General features: G+C 40.6%; 2 protein-coding genes across 12 annotated transcripts in view; one reads left to right on the top strand and one right to left on the bottom strand.

Moving 5' to 3' along the window:
* LOC139415091 (protein 4.1-like) overlaps positions 1–14,212 on the bottom strand; it is a 106,275-nt gene extending 92,063 nt beyond the window's left edge. For 8 of the 11 annotated variants that reach the window (XR_011634936.1, XR_011634935.1, XR_011634933.1 and 5 more), the window contains exon 1: positions 5,163–5,292. The gene's annotated coding sequence lies outside the window, so the exon portion shown is untranslated. Of the gene's footprint in view, positions 1–5,162; positions 5,293–7,858; positions 7,922–9,162; positions 9,332–13,877 lie in introns of those variants that run through there. The other 3 variants (XR_011634937.1, XM_071162902.1, XM_071162893.1) reach the window with 3 other exon arrangements.
* Positions 13,884–19,822, top strand: part of LOC139415094 (A kinase (PRKA) anchor protein 7) — a 32,865-nt gene continuing 26,926 nt past the window's right edge. The window contains 5 exon segments of the mRNA XM_071162905.1: positions 13,884–14,065; positions 15,853–15,894; positions 16,192–16,311; positions 16,768–16,873; positions 16,875–16,926. Coding sequence (XP_071019006.1) covers positions 16,211–16,311; positions 16,768–16,873; positions 16,875–16,926 — 259 coding nt within the window. The 5' untranslated portion in view covers positions 13,884–14,065; positions 15,853–15,894; positions 16,192–16,210.

The following is a 19,822-nucleotide window of genomic DNA, read 5'->3' on the forward strand; positions in this document are numbered from 1 at the left end:
TGGCTCCCTATCCACCAGCTGTGTTCCAAACTCACTAAAAGTATCAGTAATAAAGCCTCTTAAAAAATTCAAATCTTGACCAAGATGATTATTTTTTAAATGCTGGCCTATATAGAGTCTCCCATTCCTCAATATGCCTTCCTGAATACAAATAATGTATCAGTCTGCTTCAGTCTGGTTTTAGACTCCATCATAGCACTGAGACGTACGACCTTCGTGAGTGCAATTACCTTTTAACGGCGTCAGACGAAGGCTCTGCATCCGTCCTCGTGCTCCTAGACCTTAATGCTGCTTTTGATACCATTGACAAACCCAAATTGGTCTACAAAGAAGGTTCTGACCTGGTTTAGATCTTATCTGTCAGAAAGATATGAGTTTGTTTCTGAATGGTTTGTCCTCTGACAAATCAACTGTAAATTTCAGTGTTCCTCAAGGTTCCATTTTAGGACTTCTATTGTTTACACTATACATCTCCTCTTGGTGACATCATTCGGAAATAATGTTAACTTTCACTGCTATGTGGACAACACACAACTGAACATTTCGATGAAACGTGGTGTGGCATCACAATTGCCTTTCCTGGAAGCCTGTTTTTCAGACATAAGGAAGAGGATGGCGGCATTTTGTCACTTCTAGATTAGACTACTGCAATGCTCTACTCTCTGGCTACCCGGTTAAAGCACAAATAAACATCAGTTAATGCTCAACATGGCTGCTAGAATACTGACTAGAACAAAAAAAACATGTGATCATATTACTCCAGTGGTAGCCTCTACACTGGCTTCCTGTTAACTTCTTTGGGACAGGGGGTGGTATTTTGACGTCCGGATGAAAAGCGTGCCCAAAGTAGACTACCTACTACTCAGGCGCAGACGCTAGGATATGCATATAATTGGTAGATTTGGATTTTCTAAAATTTTTTAAATGTCTGAGTATAACAGAACTGAAATTGTCCCAGAGGACAAATCACCCCCCCCCCCCCCCAAAAAAAAAGTAATCCTACCACTGATTTCAATGGCTGGCACTTTTATAATAGGGCAAAATCATGCCCGATTGCAGTTCCTAGGGCTTCCACTAGATGTCAAGTCTTTAGAAAGAGTTTCAGGCTGGTTTTTGGAAAAATGAGCCAGAAATTGTAGTTTTTCTAGGTGGCTCCCATTTTGGCTGCAGTGTTTCCAAGTGCATGAATGAGAGCGCATTCTTTGGTATTTTTCTCCGGTAAAGACAAAGATTCTACGTCTTAAATGTTATTGTTTATTTGCGTATTAGGGTACCTAAGGTTTGATTATAAACATTGATTTACTTGTTTGGATAAGTTTATTGGTGACGTTTGGGATTTATTTTGTATACATTTTAGAGGATGGAAACCGAGTGGATTATTGACTGAAGCGTGCCAGCTAAACTGAGTTTTAATGGTTTATCGTACAAAAGGACCATTTGTGATGTAACGGGGACCTTTTGGAGTGCCAACAGAAGATCTTCAATGGTAAGGCATATAATACATCGCTATTTCTGACTTTCGTGTCGCAACTCCCTGGCTGAAAATGATTTGTTATGCATGTGTGTGCTGGGTGCTGTCCAGTTGCAACTGTTCTGCCTGCGGCTATAAAACCCTGACCTGTTCACTGGAGGTGATACCTTGTCCCAGATCTGCTGTTTTCAACTCTCTACCGCACCTGTCGTCTCTAACTCTGAACGCTCGGCTATGAAAAGTCAATTGACATTTACTCCGGAGGTGCTGACCTGTTGCACCCTCTACAACCACTGATTATTACTTTTATCGAACCCTGCTGGTCATCTACGAACATTTGAACATCTCAACCTGGCACAGCCAGAAGAGGACTGGCCACCCCTCAGAGCCTGGTTCCTTCAGGTTTCTTCCTAGGTTCCTGCCTTTCTAGGAGGTTTTGGGCTTCTACATCTGCATTGTTTGCCATTTGGGGTTTTAGGCTAGGTTTCCGTATAGCACTTTGTGACATCGGCTGATGTAAATAGAGCTTTATAAATAAATGTGATTGATTGATAAGTTAGTGTTACCAGCCTCAGAAATTTCAGCCCAAACAACTTCCACAGAGTTCAAGTAACACACATCTCAACTGTTCAGAGGAGATTGCGTGAGTCAGGCCTTCATGGTCAAATTGCTGCAAAGAAACCACTTCTAAAGGACACCATTAAGAAGAAGAAACTTGCTTGGGCCAAGAAAAACGAGCAATGGACATTAGACCAGTGGAAATCTGTCCTTTGATCTGATGAGTCCAAATTTGAAATTTTTGGTTCCAACCAAAGAGTTTTTGTGAGACGCAGAGTAGGTGAACGGATGATCTCCGCATGTGTGGTTCCTCTGTGAAGCACTGAGGTGGTGGTGTGATGGTGCTTTGCTGGTGACACGGTCTGTGATTTATTTAGAATTCAAGGCACACTTAACCAGCATGGCTACCACAGCAATAAGCCATCCCATCTGGTTTGCGCTTAGTGGGACTATCATTTGATTTTCAACAGGACAATAATCCAAAACACACCTCCGGGCTGTGTAAGGGCTATTTGACCAAGGAGAGTGACGAGTGCTGCATCAAATGACCTGGCCTGCACAATCACCCGAGCTCAACTAAATTGAGATGGTTTGGACCGCAGAGTAAAGGACAAGCAGCCAACAAGTGCTCTACATGTGTGTGAACTTCTTCAAGACTGTTGGAAAAGCATTCCTCATGAAGCTGGTTGAGAAAATGCAAAGCTGTCAAGGCAAAGGGTGGTTACTTTGAACACTTTTGGTTACTATACGATTCCTTGTGTTATTTCATAGTTTTGAGGTCTTCACTATTATTCTACAATGTAGAAAATCATTTAAAAAAATAAACCCTTGAATGAGTAGGTGTGTCCAAACTTTTGACTGGTACAGTATGTCAAAGAAAGAAATCTTGAAGCTGCAGGAGCATTGGCATCAATTCCCTACGACAAATACATCATTTGGTGGGTGCTTATAGTCGTCCTATTTCACACATGTACAAGTGTGTATTCATGTGTGAATTGGAAATGTGATTTGTGCATATCCTAACTCTTCCTGAGTCACCCGCGGAGAGTGGGGTCACAGCCAGGGTCAACCATCATAACCCTAATTGCTCCAGGATCACAGTTTAAGTGCCTTGCTCAAGGGCACATAATATGTTACCCTTGTCGGCTCTAGGATTCAAACTGGAGCCCAAGTTACCTCAAGCAGGTCTGTATTTCTCCTAGATTGTGTCCGGTGTGGCCCAAAAGCCTCAAACAAAAAACAGAATTTGTTGTACCATAACTACCCATTGAAAGGTTTAACAATTAAGTGTGCCATGAAGACCGTTTTCAACTCTGTGCCACGGGAACATGGCATTCTTCTAGTAAGTGAACTAGTCTATCCCTGCTGGTTAATTAAAAGAGAATTCTAGACTTATTTACTAATAAAGCTCAATAAACTCAAATAGTTGACTATTGAACAATTTAACCAGGGAACCCACCTACACTCAATATGCCAACTACCAAACCTATGGCCCTCTCTGACATTGCATCAGCAGCTTCACACAATAACTCACTGTCCAGTGTACTGCCATGCTACCCACCTTCTAATTATGAGATAAGCAACCCCAAACAATTAACCATGTCTCATTAGGCCATCTGACACAACAAGCCACAATGAGGCACTGTGTTCACTTTCATCCTTTCAAACAAATGACCTTGCAAGTAATTTGCAGGCGGAAGTATTGACAAGTCATGAAGCATGACTTAACATTGCATCTCATCATAAATATCTCAAGAGTATACTGTAACTGATGTTTAGGCCCAATGCTTGCTGGCATTATAGAGCACAATTTAACATCAAACACTCTCCTCCTGCAAACACGCAAAGTTTAATGTGTGCCAGTGAGAGAGCAATGTAACAATTGCTATACACAATGTAACACATGGACATTTTGGAAAGCATAGCGTTTGTAATCAGCTAACTTCGCTAGCTTTCTGCCTTGCAAGTGAAATCAAACAAACACTGTGGCAGTGGGTCGCTGACCGTACATGCCGTTTCTGCAATCATGACTACTTTCGAAATATTCTATGAGGATTTGAGGGAGTCACTAAAGAAATCCAAGTCACGAATTGATAACCTGTTTATTCAATGCGCTATGTCTAACAACTCCAACTTTTAAGCCGATTGTAGTTAACGTTGGCTAACTAGCAACAATTATATACAATCTCATAAATTATTGACGTAACAAGTGCAGTATCCGCTCGTGAGTTGTGCTGCTAACATTGGCACTCTTGCTTTAAGAATTCTCTGCGAGCTATATAGTTGGTATAATTTACTCCACTGAAATTGAACCTAGCAAACCAAAATATAGCTGGGCATATCCTGAAACACATAGTGAAATCGACAATTATTAACGTCAGCTAGAGAAACTTGCAGGAGTTTCCAACACAAGGTAACGGGGGCGGGCGCAACCAATGCACAGATGGTTTTACAAAATTATTGTGGATTAGCGACCCCTTGTTTACATAGTTACGGCACGAATGATACACTAGTCAAATTTAGCGAGCAAGCGGTATTTTGTAAATTGTTTGGTAGCACTTGAGAGAACCAAGTAGCTAATTGACATTCATTGATTTTAAAATTAGCCAGCTAACTTAGCTGAACCAGTATCTCTGCCTGAGAACTCTAACGCCCAGAAAGAAAGCTCTGATTCAAACTCCCATTCACCAGTTCGGCACGCGTTATAGTGTCAAAATACCTTTGTTGATCAGCCAATATGGAGTTTCGCTGAGCAACTACTGGTATCATCATTTACACTCGTTACGGCCGGTAATTAACATCCAAAAAAGGTGTCTATAACGTTAAACATTATCAAGCAACCAAGAAAAAAAGGCCTATTTGGAAGGAACAGTTGGGGATGCTCCAATACTTAAAAAAATATATTTTAAAAAGTTTGTTTATTAACTGCATGGCTTGCTAGCTTACCAGTTAACTAGTTACAAGCGAAAACAATTTTGAAATGTTTGATAACGTTACCACATAGCATTGCTAATTATCTAGCAGGCTACAATCATGTAAGTAGCGTTTTAAAATAACTGATTTGTTTACCTCACTTTATCGTTCTACCAATTGTGTGCAAATTAGGTAGCACCATAACATTACATCAACTTACCTGATGCAGTTCAGATGAAATAAGAAAAGCTTTTACAACGTGGTCTCGTGAAAATGTGCTCTGATAAACCTAAAATTGAAATTCCCAGACCAAAATCTGTCTGAGAAAATCAAACTGTCGATAATACACTAACTCCCCCCAGTAAAAAAAATAATACATGTGCCTCTCCAATTTAATTGGCTTGGGCATTTCACAAGTATCAGAGACTGCATTGTGATTGATTCCTCCACCAGTCTGTAAATGTCGGCGTTTTCTATTGGTGGCCTAAAATTATTTGCATGTTGTGTTGGGGTGGTGAAGTGGCTCCCACTACTGAAAATATATTGTAATTGAAATGATTTTCCATTTACAGTAGTATCCAATGATAATTGGTTGAAATATTGCCTTTAAGTTTCTTTTGGAAATCAATTTGGAGCATAAACAACACAGGATCATTTTTATCTGAACAGACTAAACATATATTTTTTAAATAGGCCCAATTTAGTATCACAGAGTAATGTGTTCCAAGTTCAACAACAGCAGCATCAGATGACTTACAGTACCAGACAAAAGTCTGGACACACCCACTGATTCAAGGGTTTTTCTTTATTTTTGCTATTTTCTACATTGTGGAATAATAGTTTGGACATCCAAACTATGAAATAACACATATGGAATCATGTAGTAACCAAAAAAGTGTTAAATAAATCAAAATCTATTTTATATTTGAGATTCTTCAAAGTAGCCACCCTTTGCCTTGATGACAGCTTTGCGCACTCTTGGTTTTCTTAACCAGCTTCATGAGGTAGTCACCTGGAATGCATTTAAATTAACAGGTGTGCCTTGTTAAAAGTTAATGCGTTTTAGCCAATCAGTTGTGTTGTGACAAGGTAGGGTTGGTATACAAAAGATAGCCCTATTTAGTAAAATACCAAGTCCATATTATGACAAGAACAGCTCAAATAAGCAAAGAGAAATGACAGTCCATTATTATATTAAGACATGAAGGTCAGTCAATCCGGAATATTTCGAGAACTTTTAAAGTTTCTTCAATTGCAGTCGCAAAAACCATCAAGCGCTATGATAAAACTGGCTCTCATGAGGACCGCCACAGGAAAGGAAGGCCCAGAGTTACCTCTGAAGCAGAGGATAAGTTAATTAGTTACCAGTCTCAGAAATCAGCAATTAACTGCACCTCAGATTGCAGCCCAAATAACTGCTTCACAGAGTTCAAGTAACAGACACATCTCAACATCAACTGTTTAGTGGAGATTGCGTGAATCAGGCCCTCATGGTCAAATGCTGCAAAAAAAAACTCTATTAAAGGACACCAATAATAAGAAGAGACTTGCTTGGGCCAAAAAACACACGCAATGGATTATTAGACAGGTGGAAATCTGTCCTTTGGTCTGATGTGTCTTTGTGAGAGGCAGAGTAGGGAAAAAAACATCTCCACATGTTTGGTTCCCACCGTGAAGCATGGAAGAGGAGGTGCGATGGTGCTTTGCTGGTGACACTGCCTGTGATTTATTTAGAATTCAAGGCACACTTAACCAGCATGGCTACCACAGCATTCTTCAGCAATACGCCATCCCATCTGGTTTGCGATTAGTGGGACTATCATTTGTTTTTCAACAGGACAATGATCCAAAACACACTTCCAGGCTGTGTAAGGGCTATTTGACCAAGGAGAGTGATGGAGTGCTGCTTCAGATGACCTGGCCTCCACAATCACCCAACCTCAATGCAATTGAGATGGTTTGGGATGAGTTGGACTGCAGAGTAAAGGAAAAGCAGCAAACAAGTGCTCAGCATATGTGGGAACCCCTTCAAGACCGTTGGAAAAGCATTCCTCATGAAGCTGGTTGAGAGAATGCCAAGAGTGTGCAAAGCTGTCATTAAGGCAAAGTGTGGCTATTTGAACAATCTCAAATATAAAATATATTTTGATTTGTTGAACACTTTTTTGGTTACTACATGATTGTATGTGTTATTTCATAGTTTTGATGTCTTCTACTATTCTACAATGTACAAAATAGTACAAATAAAGAAAAACCCTTGAATGAGTAGGTGTGTCCAAACTTTTAACTGGTATTGTATATCAACAGCTTTACTTTGCAAAACAAATAAAGAATGGACCACCTTGCTGCAGGGTAGTGCAGCAGCACACACAAAACAATCATTAGCACTTTCACTTGCCATCAAATATCCATTACAGAGCAGATATTCGGTTGTGGGCACTGAGGATCAATAGATACCATTAAAGTCTAGGAGATTGAGGGTTCATTATTAATGCATTGATTGCCTCTTATTGTATGTTTGTAGCGAAATGGATCAATGGCCTTGTCTTTGTTTATAACCTTGACATGCTAGTACTTACTGCACAAGGTACATTAAGTTACTTACTAGTACATTGCTACTGTGCTGTACCAAATAACAGGACTGTGCCCTTGAGGTCTAAAAAGACACTCACAACACTGTCATGTGATAGGGTCATATGTCAAAAGGCCTGCATCTTAAACATCAAACCATGATGAAACCAAAACCAACATCTTAATTTCAGCCAACCAAATAATACATAAAATAGACGGAGGAATCACATTTTAAATATGCATTTTGGCAGAAGGTTTTGAAAGGTAAATATCAAATAGGATTAAAGCACAAATGTAAAACAAGTCTTTCTTTACACATAAAAGTAAAAGTAACATCCAACTCACCAGTAGAAGATGATCATAATCACAGTTGAGAGGGACATCCACCGATTCATTCCAAGTGATCCATGTGCAAAATAAAAGCAAAGGGAGAATTAGGCCTATAATTAATTTTCATTTTCAAGTTTCATATGCTTTCAGAGGTTGTGCAACATAAGATCACACCCATATACTGTAGACTTTAAAATGAGATGTAAGAAATTATGTACCTCAATAGTGCTTTTCCTGTTTAAACCACAAATAATCAATTACAGACATATATCCTAGTTCATTGATTAGCATGATATGTGCTGTGATACTACCAGGGAATCAAACTGTCCTCTGTTACCCCCCCAGGATTGTTGTTTCTAATCAAATCTCAAAACATGGTGACAGATTTACCCCAAGGGATTAGTTAGAAGAATTATCACAATCCACCAACTGGCCCGTAGATATAAAATCCATTTAAAAAAACGAGTGTATTAAAAGATACCCTAGCTGCTTACTCTTTGACGGCAAAGAGGTTGCTCTAGGTTAATAACATCACCAACGGTAGAAGAGCTATGTCAGATTCGCCTTCGATGTGGCAAATTCCAGTACATCTAGGTCTCCTTACTGCTGACCAATGAGGATGGCTAGTGTTAAAGGAAACAGTGGATTAAGAGGGAGAGAGAAAATACTTGGAGCAGTGACTCTCACTCTGTGTGCACGTAAATCCTGTTGATGCTATCTTGGGGCAGAGTCTTGAACACAGCCAGCCTGGTTAAAAAGATGACTTTATAAGGAAGTGTGTTTGACTGATGATTGAGTTGACAGCAACTGCTCTCTTCATAACGTTTTCATGCAATAGCCTCTCTGTAATGTCATAAATGGATTCCATGATGCAGGATGACTTTGCGGTGGTACAGGTGCCTGACAGTGGAGCCAATTGAATGTCTCAAATGCCATGAATTGTAATCCTCCACTTTATAATCTGTTTTATGACTGCACGCGTACATGCCTTTAATGACTGACATTCAGTACATACCACAATCAATTAAACACCTTTGAGATGATTATGTACATTTCAAGAATATTTCAGTGTAAGAAGAGGTTTTTTGATTTTTGTGAAACACACACACAGCTACAATTTACATGTAAAACATCTTAATATGGTGGTTCTATGAATGATAGCTGTTGTATAACATTGCACCCCAATTTTCATTATTCTATTTACTATGAAAAAATTATCAACAAAACATGCTCTGTAACCAGAGCCTATGTTCCTGTGGTACACATATCCTGGATGAAGGAACTGTGAGCAAATATAGGCGTTTCAGATTCTCACTCACCTCAGAGATTGTGTACTTAAATTCATATAGGCACCAAGAGATAAGATGGGGAGATAGACTCTCCAGGCTTTCACCTGTCTGCTTCTGTTCGGTTAAAGAACGAGTCACCAAACTGGTCCTGCTATTACACCTGTTCCCTTTTTGTGATAGCAGGTATCTCCCCCACAATCTGAAACCAAATCCAGTGGTGTAGTCACAAAACACAAACAAAGGCGTTAACGGTAGAGAGAAGAACATACATGAGTCTTTTTTTCAAGGCATTGTTTGTTCCGCAAACAATACAGGTGTTACCTGGGGAGAGGATGGTGAACAAGGAAGAAGTATCGTGGTGTACTTTTAAAAGATTGTATGGAAAGGTAACATTAATTAAACTTTTTTAATGTAATATTTCAATACTGTATAAGCTCAATGTTGCATAATGACAAACTGCTGGCTTGTTTAGAGATCTGCCCTTCACTTCAACGTGTGTGACTTCTGTCTTTATTACAGGAGGGTGTATATTATGTATTGATTTAATCAGTCTTTTCCTGACAGTTATTTAAATACACGAAGAAAGGCGACATACAGTTATAAAAACTCTATTCTATCTAGTTTGTGTCTCGTTTGTTCTAGGACTGGGTTGGGGTTGTACACTAGGCCATCTACACAGCATGTGTGCGTTACCATGTCCTGAGGTCTTCTGTTACAAGAATGGGTGTGGCCTAGTCTAATTGAGGTTAACAGGCATATACTGATACTCTATCACCACCTGCTGCTGGCTATTTGTTTTCAGGAAGTAACAGTGCTCAGGCACAGAAAAGTGATTGACAACTTTCAAAATTTTAAAATTTCAAAATTAGTGCTCTGAATTTAGCTGAAGGAAAATTATTATCTTGTAAATACCTTGTCTATACAATATTGTAATCACCTCACACCATTGTCATTTAGCTATTGTATCAGTTAACAGAAACACTGTGTTTCAGTAACAGTGTCAAAGCACAGTGAAGGTTAACGCCTGATCATGAATCAGTTCCATTAAATTACACATCAGAGTCATTGGATGAAGGCGTCTTTTGTATGGGTTTTTGTTCAGATCCTTGCTGCTCGGTCTGAACACTAACACGCATCTCTTGCAGTACGGATTTGGACGCTTAAGGTCCTAATCTTTCATATCAGAGAGAAATAATTTCCAAAAAACGAAACGTTAATTTGACACACACATTTATAGGGTTAATGTTCCCATGAGGCCATATCGCCATGTTACAGTATGTGTTTACAGAAGACAGAAGGACCACCTGTTATTCCATGCCCCCTGAAAACATGTAATGTATGTAATGGACGAAGGCTGCCAAAAAACATGTCAATGAAAAAAAAATCTCAGGTTCAAAATTGATAAAAACCGGTTAAAACTACTGATATATATATATATTGCTCAAAAAAATAAAGGGAACACAATGTAACTCCAAGTCAATCACACTTCTGTGAAATCAAACTGTCCACTTAGGAAGCAACACTGATTGACAATAAGTTTCACATGCTGTTGTGCAAATGGAATAGACAACAAGTGTAAATTATAGGCAATTAGCAAGACACCCCCAATATAGGAGTGGTTCTGCAGGTGGGGATGACAGACCACTTCTCAGTTCCTATGCTTCCTGGCTGATGTTTTGGTCACTTTTGAATGCTGGCGGTGCTTTCACTCTAGTGGTAGCATGAGACGGAGTCTACAACCCACACAAGCGGCTTAGGTAGTGCAGCTCATCCAGGATGGCACATCAATGCGAGCTGTGGCAAGAAGGTTTGCTGTGTCTGTCAGCGTAGTGTCCAGAGCATGGAGGCGCTACCAGGAGACAGGCCAGTACATCAGGAGACGTGGAGGAGGCCGTAGGAGGGCAACAACCCAGCAGCAGGACCGCTACCTCCGCCTTTGTGCAAGGAGGAGCAGGAGGAGCACTGCCAGAGCCCTGCAAAATGACCTCCAGCAGGCCACAAATATGCATGTGTCTGCTCAAACGGTCAGAAACAGACTCCATTAGGGTGGTATGAGTGCCCAACGTCCACAGGTGGAGGTTGTGCTTACAGCCCAACACCGTGCAGGACGTTTGGCATTTGCCAGAGAACACCAAGATTGGCAAATTCGCCACTGGCGCCCTGTGCTCTTCACAGATGAAAGCAGGTTCACACTGAGCATGTGACAGAGTCTGGAGACGCCGTGGAGAACGTTCTGCTGCCTGCAATATCCTCCAGCATGACCGGTTTGGCGGTGGGTCAGTCATGGTGTAGGGTGGCATTTCTTTGGGGGGCCGCACAGCTCTCCATGTGCTCGCCATGTGCTCTTCTCAGACCCCTTGTGAGACCATATGCTGGTGCGGTTGGCCGTGGGTTCCTCCTAATGCAAGACAATGCTAGACCTCATGTGGCTGGAGTGTGTCAGCAGTTCCTGCAAGAGGAAGGCATTGATGCTATGGACTAGCCCGCCCGTTCCCCAGACCTGAATCCAATTGAGCACATCTGGGACATCATGTCTCGCTCCATCCACCAACGCCATGTTGCACCACAGACTGTCCAGGAGTTGGCGGATGCTTTAGTCCAGGTCTGGGAGTAGATCCCTCAGGAGACCATCCCCCACCCCATCAGGAGCATGCCCAGGCGTTGTAGGGAGGTCATACAGGCACGTGGAGGCCACACACACTACTGAGCCTCATTTTGACTTGTTTTAAGGACATTACATCAAAGTTGGATCAGCCTGTAGTGTGGTTTTCCACTTTAATTTTGAGTGACTCCAAATCCAGACCTCCATGGGGTTGATACATTTGATTTCCATTGATAATTTTTGTGTGATTATGTTGTCAGCACATTCAACTATATAAAGAATAAAATATTTAAGAAGAATATTTCATTCATTCAGATCTAGGATGTGTTATTTTAGTGTTCCCTTAATTTTTTTGAGCAGTGTATATATACACACACACACACACACATACAGTTTATATACACACACACACACACTAGCTGACAACAGGTATGCTGTTTTGAAGCAACTGCGCTTCCATCTTGGCACTCCCTCGCCGTTGTAAAAAAAAGTTATAGAAATGTATTTACTAATGTCTACATTTGTTTTTGCCATGTTCATTCTATTACAGACACCTTAATGCTTACTTTTAAATTATATAATGTGAGCTAAATATACTAATTTAAATAAAAATATATAGAAAAACATTTTCATTAAGGTAGACTTTTTTTGAAAGTACTAATGTTACTGTCCTCACTACAACAACAAAAATACTTGAAAACATGTAATTTTGTCCTTGAAACATTTAAATGAAATACTGTAGAATTCCATTCATTCCTATGGAGGACTGGTTTTCTGAGGATTGCCAATGTGGCCTACCGTTGGCTTCAAAGCCAATACATAGCATTAGTAATCCAGGGTTTCTATAAATCTTTGTTTAAAACTGTACAGTAATTGTGCATTTTGCATTTGTGAAATTATTTTGGCGTGATATGAAAGTTGTGGGCTTTATATTTCTAGAACCGTATTGCAATTGAGAATCGATTCACATTTAGTTTGAGTATTTGGCTGCCAGAGCCAGTCTACCTATGAAAATAACATACGGTAGCTAAGGTACTTTAATAAGCAGTAACAGTAAGGTTAGGCTCCATTCAAGTATTGGGCTAAGTGAAGGTTACTAATCAACATCACTACATCTGTATTTGAAAATGTTATATATTCTGAAGAGTGAACTATGGACACTCTTACTGAGAGTTGTGGCTGCTTTGAGTGATGTATTGTTGTCTCTAGCTTCTTGCCCTTTGTGCTTTTGTCTGTGCCCAATAATGTTTGTTCCCTGTTTTGTGCTGCTGCCATGTTGTGTTGATACCATGTTGTTGTCATGTTGTGTTTCTACTATGCTATGTTGTCTTAGGTCTCTCTTTATGTAGTGTTGTCTCTCTTGTCGTGTGTGTTTTGTCCTATATTTGTTATTATTTATATATGTTTTTATCCAGCCCCCGTCCCCGACAAAGGCTTTTTGCCAGACCATCATTGTATATAAGAATTTGTTCTAAAGTGACTTGCCTAGTTAAATAAAGGTCAAATAAAAAAGCTAGCTAATTTAAATTCCGTTTACAGTTCCGTTTACAGACAAACAAATATAAAAGGTAACACGCTGCCTTGATTGTCAAAAACTGGTTCTAACGTTTGTTTTTGTAATAAGCGTATGTAATTTGATCATTTTGAGTATCCGTAGTCTTGTGTTTACATGTGTAGTGAGTTATGTTAGCTAGGAGTAAGCACACATTTTGCAGGTTTGCTGCAAAAAGTACCATTTAACTTTATGCTGAAAACAAATGCTGGACATTTTGTTTTTATTCTCTACCAAGCTAGCCTTTCAGTTTGCTAGCGACGTTACTAGCTAACTTGAATTAGACGTGTTTTAACAGATGACAGGCGCTAGTTAGCTAAAGGTCGCTAGCTAGCTAGTAATAAAAAGACTGAATGCTATGGCCTGGTCACTCGTGAGTTAACTATCCTTACTCCAAATGCTATGTAGTTAGCTGGTTAGTCTCATTTAGGTTGTCCTGCTCAGACTTCACTTCTTAAATCTATTAGAGGGATTTGCCTGCTTCACAGAAAGCTTGCAGTCCGAGAACATCAATGTGCAAACTGCACGAAGCCGAACGCTAAATTTGACAAAGGAAGCTAATCAAAACGGTTTCTACTTTTCTGTATTTACCTCAAGGTCAGTTAACTTCTTTGGAATGCAGTCGGTCACTGGGACTGATTATGCTGTTGAGCTCGAGACGAGTAGCAAGGAACATGACAACGACCTCTTGCCGTCACCTGCACATGATCCATCAACTGATATAGTTGCTGCTGAGGAAAGTCACTTGCACTGCAATGTGAAGGAGCTCATCGCCCCTGGTAAGAAATATATATAACCTATTATCATCACAGAAATGCGCTAAATGAGTGTAACCTGGCCTCTTTGATTCCAAAGTTTGCGGGTGGGGCGCGACAGCTTTTCATTGACTCTGTGTAAAACAGCACCTTCGTCTTCCACATTGTAATTTGGAACAGCGATTGAGGAAGTCGACAAAACCATTCCATTGTTTCTGCAACTACATCCCCCTAACAAGCAATGTTTACAATGTCTTCTACCCTCTTGTGGCTTTGAGACTCTATTGACTCTTGTCAAGGAGTGAAATTTAAGTAGTCCAACCTCAATGGAACATTGAAAGACTTAACTTCACTAGCTAATTGCTGTTTATTATCTATGCATAGTCACTTTACCCCTACCTAATGTACAAATTGCCTCGACTAACCTGCACCCTGCATATTGATTCGGTACTGGTACCCCCTTTATATAGCCTCATTATTGTTACTTGTTTGTTGTAAATATTTTCTTAAATGTGTTGTTGGTTAAGGGCTTGTAAGTAAGCATTTCACGGTAAGGTGAAACACCTGTTGTATTCAGCCCATGTGACAAATTTAAAATGAGATTTTAAAAATAACTATTATTAGAGAATTGTGAGAACATTCTCTTCTCACTGTAACATCAAAGGTTAAGTGCATTCCATAGTCATTGGATGACATGCTGCACAAACAGATAGAGCCCCCTTATTTTTTTATATATATTTTTTCATCGAAGTACATTATATTGTTATGTACTGTCTTGGTGGTGGCCAGTTCCATGGCTTAATATCAGAAGTTCTATGATCATCGCTCTAACACTGCATCATAAGAAACTTTGCATTCTTGTTGTTGTCAAAGCAACACAATGGATGGGGTGGAGTCACACCACAGCTGGTTGGTGGCACCTTAATTGGGAAGAATGGGCTCGTGTTAATGAGTGGAATGGTATCAAACACATGGTTTCCAGATGTTTGAATCCATTTACTCCGTACTGGACATTATTATGAGCCGTTCTCCCCTCCGCATCCTCCTGTGAGTCACACACATAATCCATTCAGTCAGACCATACATTTTACTGTGAGCAGTTTTTTTTCTGTTGCTCAACTACTTTCAAGGAATAGCTTGTGTTCACTAGCTTCAAATATTCATTACATTCACCCAGAGTCTTGACGCACTTTTTGTTGGAAATTATGTCTGCGATATTTGGAGGATCCATCTTAGCCATTTGCATGCTGTCATCATCTCCCCCTTGTTCCTCAGAAAATGAAATACTGAAGAGGATCAAGAAGAGACCCCAAAAGCCACGTGGAAGTAAACAGAAGTCCAAGTCATCAGAATGCTCTGACAATCTCATGTCAGAACTTCTATTCGCAGCTACAGCAATATGGAACAACCTTGGCTGTAAACAGTTTATGCCGTTTTATGTATGCAGTTGTATCTAGGTTAACTTAAATTAACATTTCCAGACTAATATAACATGGTTGTAACATACCTTTTTATAGAGAGGATGAGTTCAGTAGTTACCATGACAGGGCTCTATGCTGGTGGCACCAACTCTAATAAGTCTATAATGACTGGTTATTTGTAGTAGTTGCCAATTGATGCAAGGACCTTCCTTGTACCGCAGCTGCCCTTGAATTCAAATTTCCTCCAGCTGCCTAGTGGCGATAAATAATGCATTGTTGACTTGACTCGCGGTTGGTTTTACAGAAGGGCAGTCAAATCCAACTACAGAATAGCAGAATCACACATTTGTCTCCTGTAAAACACTAATCATTGTGCTACATTTCCCCTAGTTACCAAGCCAGAGGCCAATTTGAAGAAGAAGCGAAAGAGAGGTAGGTGGGTGTTTGGTTAGAGAGTGAGGAGGATGCAGAGAGAAAGAAAACACAAGGTCCAAACTACTTTGTTTCAATACCCATCACAAATCGTAAAGTACAATTTTATGAATTTGTTTTTTTGTTTGTTGAAAAGTAAATGTTATATTTTTATTTTGCGGTATTTCTTAAAAGTTTCTCCACATGAGCTCACTGATAATTGGAATAAATTACTGCTTGTTTCACTTTAAATGTGATCACAAGGCAACTGCTGGAACTGGATGGCCAGAGAGTGAATGGCATGCTCTACTTGTGCAGATCAGTGCAGGCCCTGGTGATGCAGAGGGACTCCGGACTCACTCGGGCTCTGGTGCCTGTAGCCAGTCTCCACATCACGCTGCTGGTGACCCACTTGGCCAGTCAAGAGGAAGTAAACTTGTGAGTATCTGCAGCTGATCTCACTTATTTCAACCAAACAGCCACCCTCTGTTTATAGATGGCAGAAGCTATATTCTGTCTGTTGCTTTATCCTACACATTTGCAGAGAGAACACTGATTTAAAATATAATTTGTCCATAGGTGAAAATATTCAGTGCAGTGTGGTATTTTCTGAAAACATACAGTAAAACACAATGTAGGTAACCACTTCCACTTTCTTGAACTTCCATAGCCACTAAATATATAGTCCTAGAACTGTATCTCCCTATGACTAACAACACATGTCTGACTGTGTACACATTCCAGGAAATGTATATTTGCATCACTAAATACTGCAGGGGTAAATGTATGTATTAGCCTGACTGGCCGGTGTGTGACCGTGGTGGAAAGAGGATGAAGTAGAGAGAGAGCGAGGGAGGGATGGAGGGGATTAATGCTGTGCTCTGCTGACTGCAGGGCAGTGTGTGCAGTGGCCCAGATGAAGGCATCACTGCAGGACCTGCTGCGGGGGCGAGAGCTCATCCTGCCCTTCCACAACATCGGACACTTCAGGAAGGTGGCGTTTTGTAGAGTTGGCCCAGGGAGAGAACCTTGTCAAACTGGTCCAGATCGCAGGTGGGTGCTACTGCTAGTCGGCTGCTGCTCCCCCACCCAACCCCCCTCTCCTTACTCTCTCGCTTCCCATTCTCCTCCACCTGCTTTCATCCCGTGTGCGGAGTCTTTGCAGTCACTCACCGTGCCTTTCTAGCTGTATATTGATGTGAGTTGGGCTGCCAATTTTAGAATCAATCTGTGTATAAGAGCATTGTTTTTAGCCATTTTAAATGGTATGCTTTCATAAATGAATATTTAAGCTGCAATATCAATTATTTATACAGCACATTTCACACATGGAATGCAACGCAATGTGCGTCACGGGGGGGGGGGGGGGATAATCGAATTAACAATGAAAATAACTTAAATATTTACTACATAAAAGGATAAACTAAAGAATAACAATTAAAAACTGAATGACTAAAAAGCAGCCTAAGGAAAAGCGACGCTAAAAATATGTGTTTCAGTCCCGCTTTACTCAGTAATTTGTTGGAACACCTTTGGCAGCGATTACAGCCTTGAGTCTTCTTGGGTAAGAAGCTACAAGCTTGGCACACCTTTATATGGGAAGTTTCTCACATGCTTCTCTGCAGATCCTCTCAAGCTCTGTCAGGTTGGATGGGGAGCGTCGCTGCACAGCTATTTTCAGGTCTCTCCAGAGATGTTCGATCTGGTTCAAGTCCGGGCTCTGGCTGGGCCACTCAAGGACATTCAGAGACTTGTCCCAAAGCTGTGTGCTTAGGATCATTGTCCTGTTGGAAGGTGATCCTTCGCCCCAGTCTGGGAACCTGCTCCCGAGTGCCCAGGACTTCATCAAGGATCTCTCTGTACTTTACTCCGTTCATCTTTCCCCTGATGCTGACTAGTCTCCCAGTCTCTGCCGCTGAAAACATCCCCACAGCATGATGCTGCCAGCACCATGCTTCACCGTAATGATGGTGCCAGGTGCCAGATGTGACGCTTGGCATTCAGGCAAAAGTGTTCAATCTTGGTTTCATCAGACCAGAGAATCTTGTTTGTCATGGTCTGAGTCCTTTAGGTGTGTTTTGGCAAGCTCCACGCGGGCTGCCACTCTACCGTAAAGGCCTGATTGGTGGAGTGCTGCAGAGATTGTGGAAGGTTCTCCCATCTCCACATAGGAACACTGGAGCTCTGTCAGTGACCATCGGGTTCTTGGTCACCTCCCTGACCAAGGCCCTTCTCCCCCGATTGCTCAATTTGGCTGGGCGGCCAGCTCGAGGAAGAGTCTTGGTGGTTCCAAACTTCTTCCATTTAAGAATGATGGAGGCCTCTGTGTTCTTGGACCTTCAATGCCTGTAGATCTGTGCCTCGACACAATCCTGTCTCGGCGCTCTACAGACTTCCTTCGACTTCATAGCTTGGTTTTTGCTCTGACATGCACTGTCAACAGTGGGACCGTTTTTTTATATAGACAAGTGTGTGCCTTTCCAAATCATGTCCAATCAATTGATTTTACCAGGTTGTAGAAACATCAAGGGTGATCAATGGAAACGGGATGCACGTTAGCTCAATTGGATCTCATACCAAATGGTCTGAATACTTGTAGGTATTCATTATGGGGTATTGGTTGTAGGTTGATGCGGGAAAATGTTTTTAATACATTTGAGTAATGCTGTAACGTAACAACATTTGGAAGAAGGCAAGGGATCTGAGTACTTTCTGAAATCACTATGTATGAACTGCACAACATGGAACCTTGTGGAACGCCACATGTGATATGTTTTCTCTGAGTTATGTTCAAGTGTGACACTAATGGTTAAATCGGTCCTAAATTGGTTTAGGACCTGATAATGTAACTTTTTGGGCGACCTGATCAAATTCACATTTAAAAAAATATATATTTCACCTTTATTTAACCAGGTAGGCTAGTTGAGAACAAGTTCTCATTTACAACTGCGACCTGGCCAAGATAAAGCATAGCAATTCGACACATACAACAACAGTTACACATGGAATAAACAAACATACAGTCAATAATACAGTAGAATAAAACAAAAAGTCTATATACAGTGAGTGCAAATGAGGTAAGATAAGGGAGTTAAGGCAATAAATAGGCCATGGTGGCGAAGTAATTACAATATAGCAATTAAACACTGGAATGGTAGATGTGCAGAAGATGAATGTGCAAGTAGAGATATTGGGGTGCAAAGGAGCAAGATAAATAAATAAATACTGTATGGGGATGAGGTAGGTAGATAGATGGGCTATGTGCAGTGATCTGTGAGATGCTCTGACAGCTGGTGCTTAAAGCTAGTGAGGGAGTTATGAATTTCGAGGTGCATATTGAAGATATTGGACTAACTGTCCATTTTACTTTTCATCAGCCAACAAGATGAGTAGGCCTAACGAACAGCAAAAACACTAGCCTATGTCAGTCTACTATCTCTCATAGTACAAAAGTTGACATTCTGTGCGAGAAATAAATATTCCGAACATAGTCTGGGTCAGCTGTGGGATGTGCCAGATCCCAAATTTAATACCACTTGCATCAACCTTTTTTATGCAATGTATGCATAAGATCACAACATTTAGCTTAAAATGTTGATAGCCTAATAGTGTATTTCTTCACAAGCCAGTTATGCGCTCATTGTAGTAGGCTATAATGTTCCATTAGCAGAAGTGACCGCAAATGTAATTATGCATGTAATACTTTTATTATAAAGGTGCATTTTTATGGTGACAATGATCTTCCCCAAACTTTAAAACGCACTCGCTGCTTATGTATGCCAGTTAGGCTTGTCACGAACTGTCTCGTAGCCCGTAAAAAAAGGGAGAAAACGTTGAGATAACGGCATAACAAAATATATTTATTAAACTTAACTATATGATTAACTGTGTGTGTATATAGATGGTGTTGAGAGGTGCCATAACAAATGAACTCAAAGAAGCCCCAAAT

Source organism: Oncorhynchus clarkii, chromosome 8, assembly GCF_045791955.1.
Source record: "Oncorhynchus clarkii lewisi isolate Uvic-CL-2024 chromosome 8, UVic_Ocla_1.0, whole genome shotgun sequence".
Lineage (NCBI taxonomy): Eukaryota > Metazoa > Chordata > Actinopteri > Salmoniformes > Salmonidae > Oncorhynchus > Oncorhynchus clarkii.